Source organism: Mesitornis unicolor, unplaced genomic scaffold (genome assembly GCF_000695765.1).
Source record: "Mesitornis unicolor isolate BGI_N332 unplaced genomic scaffold, ASM69576v1 scaffold16170, whole genome shotgun sequence".
NCBI classification, from domain to species: domain Eukaryota; kingdom Metazoa; phylum Chordata; class Aves; order Mesitornithiformes; family Mesitornithidae; genus Mesitornis; species Mesitornis unicolor.
The window spans coordinates 9,446-19,649 of record NW_010157728.1 but is presented as its reverse complement, the minus strand read 5'-3'; the positions used below and the strand labels follow the sequence as shown (position 1 = coordinate 19,649).

The window sequence follows — 10,204 nt, the reverse complement described above, 5'->3', positions numbered from 1 at the left end:
CCAGAGCCAAAATAGCTGTACAAATCTCCACATCTGCTCAGTGTTTTTTGAAGGGGAGGGGGAAGGAAGGAAAAGACAAATGGGAACTCAGTAAAAGGAGTCAAATGTTGGACCATTTGTCATTTTTTCCTGACATGTTTTGCCTATTGTATTAGAGGCTTCTTCAGTGGAAAGCAGTTCCTTACATGAACATTAAACATTCTGGATTAAGCAGTTAATGTCACTGTGTGGCTGCTGCCTCACAGCCAAGGAAATTAAAAGGTGAGCTCCGAGCATCATCACCAGCCCCAAGGCTCTTAGGGTCTCTGAGACAGTCTGCCAAGATGTCCTGAGGATCCCTCAAGAACACCACTAGAACAGTGATGTTATCACTGGATCCATTTTCCTTCGCAGCAGCCACCAGTCTTTCTGCTGCTTTCAGACCCACTCCTTTGGTTTGCATTAAATGATCTAGGACCAAGTCTACAACCTCATATGGCTTGATAGCATCAAAGAATCCATCACAGGCTAGGAGCAAGTAATCTTCAGAACCAGTCAGCTCAAATGAGTCTCCGTCCGCATCACCAGAGATGTAGGGTTTCTGACATATGTCACCTAAGACAAACAACCAAAACAAAGGCTTTATCAATCACTTCAAATGTGAACAGTTACTTCTTCACCCACCAATTGCTTTTACCGTTCTCACAGCCAGCCAGATCATGTATGAGGTACCTGATGCAGGACAGGAGTAGTGAAAAGCTATGAAATAAGCATGGGAGGCCTTTGTTTCTTTAAGAACACTTGGAACCTACTTAAATCCAGTGTGCTCCTAAGGAGTTACTGTAATTCGTGCTTTCTTAATTTTGCAGGGAAACTAAGGAAATTCTTTCCAAGTTCTTTTCTCTCTGAAATATATTTGTGCAAGGAGATAGTCAGGCCTTCATTTTGCAGGTGTGCCTCTTGTACAGCCTTTAGAATGCTATGAAGATAAGATTTTTCTTAGCTATCCAGACATACAGCACAATGCCATAAGAATCTGCTCATTGTGTTTAGTTCATGAGTTTCATATGGACATACTTATTAAACATGGGTTGCTATTGATCCAAATAGTATTATACAAATTTATACTCATTTGCTTCCACTCACACATTACAGTTATGTACTATACTTATCCAAGGTCTTTTCTCTTTTTGCCCTAATAGATGAGCAGCAAAGCAAGCTTGTTTATTCTGGAATACTACAACTAAAATGCCCTAAATTGCTGGATATGTGTGATTTGAAGGAGGATGCAGCTACTCGACTTAATAACTACAGGCAGGAGAAAGATATCTTAATATTTAAGTGAACCAAAAAAACCCACAAAGCAGATGTTCAGACACATAAAGAAGGCTAAATGAACATTTATTACTTCCTCCACTTTTACAAATTAAATACTTCTCATTTGTTAAGCTACTGTGGAACACTATCAAAAACACTTACAAGCAGCAAAAGACTTAGAAGTATAAAAGAACTAGGACTGTCATGGCTAGTATGTAAAATAAAGCATTATTCTATGCTTATGGCAAAACCAGTAAGATCATAGAGCTGTGAGTTACATACCTGTAAGAGAGCCTTACAGCAAAGACAGTGAGTGGTTTACTGTTTAGTCAGTGCTGAGCAAATGTCACTTACAGTAAACATACAGTCTCATGTGGTGTGTTTTAATCAAATTTAACCTGGCCTATACAAATTCCAATGGTTTATCTTACCAATTGCTCTGGAAACAGCCAAGGTACCATTAACCCTCCAGCAGTCCATATAAGTTACACAGCCACCCAGAGTCTCAATACGTGCTTTCTCATCCTGAAAAACAGCAGAATTCAAATTTTAAACCGAAAGCCTTGTTGTTATTCAATCAAAGAGGGGGGGGGAAAAAAGACACAAGCCAAAACTAAGAGCTGCTTCAGCTTCTGTATTCATGCTATGAATACAGCAAACACACATATCAGAATCTAGCTCAGATACACGCACTTAAGATTACCAGAAACAATCCACCTACTTCCCAAACACACCATGGCTTATCCACAAAAAAACCCAGAATTTTTAAGTTTTGGTATCATCATGCTCTTTCCCATGTGGATGAGTACCATTTGTGCCACTTCTTCCCAGCCCATATAGCAATTGGGTAAATATATAAATATTTGGAATAAAATACAAGATAACCAGATGATGTAACAATAGTATTTGCATTGATACTCCTTTAACTACTTCAGCTATTACAAATACTCATGCTATGAAGGCAGAGAGTCATGCAATGCTATCCTAACTCTCAGGATCCCCACCCAATTTCAAGTAATAAAATATCTAGCTATTTGAAATACATAGAAAAAGCAATACATACTAACATTTTAAATAGCTATTCATCTAAAATGAATAAGTTCATTTAGAACAAGCAGTTTTAAATTCACACACACATAAAAATCCCGTGAAAGTATTTAATTACTAGAAATTTTTAAAAGAGTCTGAGCAGAAACTGAGGTGAAGACTACCAGTACCATCAGTACTTTCAAGGGGGCATAGTTGTAGGGATCACCTTTTCAAGACACAGGAGTGCATGGAAAGAAAAAAAGGTCAATTCTCTGAATCCGATACGATATGATCCATACGATATTGTAACTATGTGAAGCACCAAACACTTAAGAAGTCTTGATTCCAAAAGGTCTCAAGAGAACACACACATGAGAGGAAAAAACCAAGTCAGACTTACTTCTCTTTCTGGTTTGTGAGGCTCCATTAATGTCACTGCTTTTCCTTGCTGCACAAGCATTACTTGCGAGTCCCCTAGCCACGCTATGTGTAGCTTGTTACCTACAATCAATGCAGATACTCCTGTGGTACCACTCCGCAGCTTCTACAGAAGAAAGCAGGTATGTTAGGTAAATATTCAACATGCCCTAATAGGGTGCATGGCAATATTGCAAATCTAGGTTTAATCACACTTCAGTGCAGCAGAGTAGACCTGCGAATCATAATTCAGGTACCTGAAAAAAGGTACAAGATATTAAAGAGATTTGAAATAAGTTATTTACATATTCCAACATGCAGATGGTTAATACTGCCTCTGTCATGTTCTTCCTTCTCTGCTATTAATTCCAAAACTGATCTAGGACACTTAAGACCTACACAGAAATACACAGAAAAGAAAGAGGATCTGAATTTCAGTAGTATGAACACTGCACAAACTCAGGTCTCCCCAGTCCCCTTCACATTCTCCACTCTACCACTAACAACTACAGACACCTTGCTATGCATACATCCCTTTATCCTTGGGTACTTAAATGAGGATATCAGCAAAGGAAGGAACCTAACAGCCCTAGATTCCCTGTAGAGATTATTGAGAGTCAGACCTCATGGTCTCCCTTTTGTACCTTACTGACAGAAATGAAGATATTGACAGTGAACACTTTCATATTCAGTTACTGCTATAACAAACGTGTTCTCATTAAACTCTATTATAATCATAGAGTCATTAAGGTTGGAAATGACCTCGAAGATCATCAAGTCCAACCATCAACCCAACACCACCATGCCTACAAACCATGTCCTGAAGTGCCACATCTACATATTTGTTTAAACACCTCCAGGGATGGTGACTCCACCACTGCCCCGGAGAGCCTATTCCAGTGCTTGACCACTCTTTCAGTAAGTAATTTTTTCCTAACATCCAATCTAAACCTCCCCTGGCACAGCTTGAGACCATTTCCTCTTATCCTATCACTTGAGAAGAGACCAACACCCATCTGGCTACAGCCTCCTTTCAGGTAGTTGTAGAGAGCGATAAGGTCTCCCCTCAGCCCCTTCTCCAGACTAAACAATCCCAATAATAAACCATCCTTCCATTTTGTAGATTTGAAGACAAAATGTTCATCATGCCAACTGGATTCAAAGGTGATCAATAAGCTTAATGAACTGAAAAATCTGATTTAAATCCTGTAGTACATTTTTCGTCTTACAACCATTAGTGACATCAATGGTGAGACAAGAAAGAGGAAGATAGCGACTGTATTATCAGGAAGAGAGCAACCTCTTTTAGAGGCAAGAGGTAGCACAAGAGAACATCTAGAGGCTGCCTGATTTAGGCAAAGAGGCAGCAGAGTGGTCTCTCAAATAATTGGTGTATCAGGGTCATTTAAACCACTCAACACTTCTTCTCAATCACTCGTCTCGAACTTGCAAGCACTGTCATTTTGTTTTTCCTCAAAGATATAATTTGATCAAAGAAAACCTCTACATGTTGAATAATTTCCTAAAGAAGTCAGTGATTAAAAGAAACTGTACTACCAGAATTTTCTGGATAACACCATGTCGTCCAACAGTTCTCAGTGTTTTTAAATACAATGGAATTAATCTCTACCCACTCACCTCTCTTTTGGCTTTGAAAAGGAACATTTCATCTGTCTTCTGGAAAGAGCATTTCAAGGCCTCAGCTGGATTCTTAACAATCTCTTCATGTAGCCCAACATTTACATGCAAATGAGTTGCTGAATAATTGGCAGCATCCACTCCACCATGGCCATCAAATACCGCAAAGTAAGCACGATCAACGTCATCCTTTTGTGGAGAGGGAGAGAGAGGAAGACACGCAAGTGTTCAAAAACAAAACAGATCACAGACTGGTACCAGCAAGCAAAGATTCTTTATTCTGGGCTTTCTTCCATACAACGCTGCACAGGTAAGGGCAATTTAAGTCAGTTTACCCATGTGCAAAAGGGATAAAATGGGTACTTCGCAGGGGAGTTACTTTTCTTTGTTTTGTCATTTAATATCCTTGAAAATAAGCTGGAATTGAAACAGCAGACAGCTGGGTATGTAGTCCCACTGCAGCTTCATTAATTGGCACTTGTACAACTGCTGTTCTCCCCTCTCCTTTTCTTAATAGATCAGTTACCTCAGTCACAAAAACATTATAACTCTAGCAACACAACTCGAGGTGAACTTTCCATCTCCCTGTATTGCTTGTGATATGAAACCCAAGGTCACAAGATTCCTCTTTATCAGGGCAGCAGTTAGCCCCCAGCAATCCGAGTCAGTCAGTCCTCGCTCCAGCACAGACACGATAAATAACTTGTGGCAACAAATTCTTACCATTTCACAGATCATCCATCCCTAGGTCACTGTGTTTACAGGAATGCTGAAAAGCTAACAAACTGGCCTACCCAATTTTGCCCAGACTTACTGATAAACCAAAGAGCTGATTGAACTCTGGCAGCAGAACGTGGCGGTCCTCCATTTTCCGTCGAGTGTTACGGATGGCGTGGATGGAAACAAGCAGGAACCGCTTCAGGGGTCTCAGCGGTGGCAACTGCTTCTGCCACTCAGAGCAAACATCCCGAAGCTTGTTAAAGAAGCAGCGCTGCAACGACTCTCCATCCAGCACTGACAGCACAAAGACAGAACAGTAAGTTGTGTCCCCCGTTTTCCTACATTACCCCATCTTTTGGCCTGCTTTTCCTTCAAGCTTCTTTCCTTACAGCTACATACACACGTTCAGCACGCTGCCTTGACAGGCTCTGCAAGAATTAAAATAGGTCCCTGAGAATAATGTGGAGAGAAAGTTGCAATGGAAAACAGTATAACATTAAAGATAAGAGCAGCTTCTTTACTTACTAGTTCTCTTTCAAAACAAAGTCATATGAAGTAGGTGATTACATTACAAACAATCATAACAAAGATGCCAAAATCAGTCCGGCATATTAGACATAAATGTTATTATTATGCAAGTAAAATGCATGATATAGTGGTAGGGGTGCATCTCTACCAAAAAAAGAAAAAAATCAAGCAGGCAGAAAAGCCTTCAAGATACGAGATTGCTGCTGTTTGGACACAAGGGCTGGAAAAGCTTTAGCCTGGCTTTGGGTCAGGTTATGTCCTACTGAACCACTTCCACTGAAACAACAAGGAAGTCTGAGAATGTTTTGCTGAGGTCAATAGCTCAACTCATAGTTGAGCTGAACAGATTAGAATTTTAAGCTGTTGCCTTTATCTTTTAAATACACATGGTTGTAGGAACTGGAGGGACAGAAGAACACTTCCGCCACTTGCCCGCTTTGTCATTACAGAGCAGAACTGTAAACGCCCATTGAGCACAGCGTGAAAAGCTCCAGCCAGACACTCAAATCCTTCTCTGGATAGGTCCCAAAGATCAATTAATCCAAACTTATTGTTCATCAGACTGAATGGTTTGGTGCTTGGCACTGTGTCTAGCTTTGTCATGCAGTCTCCCTCAGAATAGGTACTACTTTAAAGTTGTGCTATTTAAGTAAGAACCCTGCTTCAATGCTACAGCAACTAACTTCAAAAAGCATTGAAAAGATCATCTCTAGAGCAAAAATAATTTGCCTAAATTATTAAAAATAGTTTCCTAAAAACTGCAGTGCATGTACTATGCAGTTCATAACCTTCCTCAGAATTTATTTTTGTAACTCCTGATTCTCAAGCATTTCTCTTTCTCAGCAACACTGCATGGACAGCTTCAGATGCATGTCTGGGCCTGGAGAATTGAAAGCTTAAATTTAAACACAGATCTTTGATTAACAGTCACTACATATTAACCAAAACTACTTTTGGTTTGCTTAATGTGCAGGTGTGAATGGGCAAGATATTAAAGCCTTTAAACATTAAGTCATCCCACATACAAATATAATTAAGTAGGACAGCATCTTAGACAGCCTTGTCTACAGCTATTAGTTTACATATTCGTAAATGTCTTGACTAATACTGTCTAGAAGACTTGGACACACACTGCTGCTTGAATATAGACAGAATTCAGTGCCTTAAGACCAGAAATTCTCTTGCAGCACACCACATATAGGCATGCGTACGTACCTTGCTTTTATATAATCACTTCTTTCATTCCAAGAATGCTTTTATTTTTGCCAGAGAATTAGTATTGCAAGGCAGAGACCATGCTGTGCTGTAGCACAAGGAACATCTTTCTTCCCAACTGTACAGTCCAAGTGATGTAATAGCAATTACAAAACAGGGAAAACAAACACAGTCCAAACGCGCAGATAAATTAATGCCTTTACAGTAGATATTCCTTGCTGAGAATTAGGCAATGCAAGTACCTGAATAGTAAGCAGATTTCCATAATGTTCGATAGGGGCATGGTGAAAAGCAATTTGATCTAAATGACAATGGTGACACGAGAACAAACAATCATAAAAGAGGCAGGGATATATAAGATGGAAATTAAAGAAGGTTTAAACCATCAGAACAGGGAAGGTTCTGGGGCATTTGTCAACAAGGGGTAATGAGAAAGAACCTGAACTCATCCAAAGATTTTCTCACTTTGCCTGTGCTATCTTAAAAGTAGACTCCAATCCTATATCTTTATGGCCTTTAGAGTAAAACAGTAGCATGAATTCTTGTACAAGTGTCACCAGTATAATGTAACCACATAGGATTAATGTAACCAAACAGACGTTAGAAGCTTGTGACCAAGAAAATGTCCCTCTCCTATGAAGTTCATTAGTTACTGCTTTTAAAGATTATAATTTCTTAGCCATTCAGATGAGGTTCACTAACTGAAGGTCTGTGGACTCAAGCTTTTCATAAAACTCAGAACTAGAAACTATAATCGTAGGCTCACAAATACATAGCAGTTCGTGTCTTATGTTACTGTTACAGTTCACCTCAAATATAATTACATGGCAGTCAATGAAGAGTCCCCAGCAGAGTGACTGCAAGATGCTCAGATGACCAGTTCCCTGCTGCTTTGTGAAATATTTGTGCTGAAAACCTGTGTAATTATCATATGTGAGTTACAATATGCTGTTCCTTATTTTCGCATAAAGGTTGAGCGATAGCAAATAAAGATGCACTACTGGAGCACAAGGTCACAGTGCAGTAAGATACAATTCTCTCTGATGTGAGACAATAAGAAAGATGCTTTTGTATCGCTTTTGACAGCAGTGTATCTTACCACATGCATTACAGTCATTGCTGCAAGCATAATATAGAGCTAAGTTAAGGAAGATCAGTACCTTGATCTCCTTCAGTTTCCCCTGCACCAAGCCATGCTCTAGCACTGCTGCCTGTACTTTACCATCTTACAATTGCAGTGATTTGCAGTCATGCAAAACTCTTAATTGCCAGCTTCTCATCTTGGGCAGAGTCCTGCTCCAGGTTAGGAAGAACAGACAGACCCAGCAGAACACGGAACGCAGACATAGGGCACTCTGGGGAGACTGAACTCGGAGCGACTGCAAGTGAGACCGGAGGCGTCTCTGAAGGCTGCGGACCGTGCTCGCAAGCTGCTTCTGCCGGCGGCTCCAGCCCTAGCAGAGCCCAGCCGGGCCGGGCCGGGCCGAGTCTCCGCAGCTCCGCCGGGGGGCGGCAGAGGGCGCGATCCGCTCCCCCGGGGCTCGCCCTCGCCCGGAGGCAGGGCGGCTGCTGGCCCGCAGGGTCTCAGAGGCAGGGCGCGTTGTGCAGACCCCAGCCAAGCTGATCCGAAGCCAACTCTTCTCAGCCAAAGTGCTGGAAACTTGCTAAATCTCTCCAGATACATTAAGGCTACAACGCATTAAGGCAAGAAGTGAAATATTCAGGGTGCAGCAAGACTTAAATGTGTTCCTCTCCTGCTGTTTCAGACTTGTAGGTGAATACTGAAATAGGCTTCTGGAAAGTGTCGCATCCCGGCCATTACCAGAGCACTGCTTGGGGATGCATCCTTTGCGGTATGCTGAACCACCTTTCAAGTCATCCCAGGGAAATGGAAGAATATTTTCCCTTACAGGGCTGACTAATTTGCCTAAGGCATCTCCTCCATTTATACCTTCGACTCTGCCTGCATCCTGCTCCATTTAAACTCTTGGCACTGGGATTGAAGGTTTGGTGAAGTCTAACGTTAAACATTCAGCATGTAAATGCAACAGGACCATCTGTTACACAAGGCTCAAACCCAGCAGTCAGTCACCAAGGTCTGTTCTCTCCCTCATTTGCTCAGGCATCAGGCAGAAGACACACGCATCAGGTTCTTCATCCCTCGGCATCCCGACTTTTTGGAGTAGAGCGGGGAGAGAAAAAGCAATCAATAAAGACAGAGACTGTTGAGAAACTTGCCAAGAGAAAGATCTGGTGTTTCAAGATGTTCAGGTTGTGCAGGGGCCACAGGTCCCAGAATCTGCTCCCAAGAACAGAGGAAAGCAAGATGGATTATACGGATGAGTATAAGGTGTCAGCATGGCTGCAAAATAGCAATTGCAATGATCTCAATTACAACACACAGGAGTAATGAGCTATGGCCAGTTTACCAAAGAGAATGGAACACTTCAAAAATGCAAGAGGTTATCAACTTAAGAACTGAATCAGTTCAATTTAGGTGAAATTATCCAATGAGGAAAAGTTCCTAACTAGTTCAGTTCAGGAAGCACTGTGGACACAACCACTAATAATTTTTGATGAAGAATTTCTCTTCCCTTTCCAGAAAGCCAACCTACACAATCAGTCCAGCATTCCAGACACCATGTTTGCATCTTGTCCACAAAACTAGCACAGCCACCTTTCATCCCACAGATACCCAGCAGGAGCAAATAAAAGTTCTGTTCACTGCTGCTTGCCAGGCAGCTTAAGCAAATAGTCTGGGAAACATTTCAAAACACAGAAGTCTTCCAACAGACAGCCTCTGGGAAAACCACCGAAGGAAAAAAGTATACTTACAGGTGAACTGTTCCTCATCTCCTTCTCCCTCTGTTTCCACACTTTGCTGCTTAAATTCAGTCAGATCTGTTTGGAGAACTTCATCAACAGCAGCACGGATCAGCGATGCTGCAAGAAGTGGCGAGACACCTCTGTCAGTGAGAAGAGAAAAGGAAAGGAAAGCAAAATAGACTGCATTAGTTTAAACTGAGCTACAACCTCACTGTTTATGGCTTGTGACCTCAGAACTGGAAAGCATTACACACAATCAATACTTCCAACTTCATTAGTGAAGTAACAGAAGAAACCATATGTTCAATATTTATTCATACAAATCTTTAGTAAGAACTTCAGTCAGACAACTGCTTTCTCAAGAACGCAAAGAGGAAGCAGCATATGAATCATGTTTTCAAACTGTTGCCTCACACTCCAGTCACAGATGTACCTCCTCCTCTTGAGCTCTCTGGTGAGGACTGCTACCTTCAGTTCTAGCCTTTGAACACATTTTGTTTCTACTCAATACACCGTTTTTCCTGCTTGCAGTCAA

At 41.3% G+C, this 10,204-nt stretch overlaps 1 protein-coding gene across 1 annotated transcript; it reads right to left on the bottom strand.

Annotated features, from left to right (window-relative positions):
* Positions 1 to 220: 220 nt before the first annotated feature.
* Positions 221 to 9,849, bottom strand: PPM1F (protein phosphatase, Mg2+/Mn2+ dependent, 1F; the record flags this gene model as incomplete). Its single annotated transcript, XM_010181193.1, has 6 exons — positions 221 to 594; positions 1,728 to 1,821; positions 2,726 to 2,869; positions 4,381 to 4,569; positions 5,195 to 5,394; positions 9,679 to 9,849. Coding segments are annotated over 6 exons (1,172 nt in total), but the record flags the coding sequence as incomplete, so codon positions are not given.
* Positions 9,850 to 10,204: the final 355 nt, after the last annotated feature.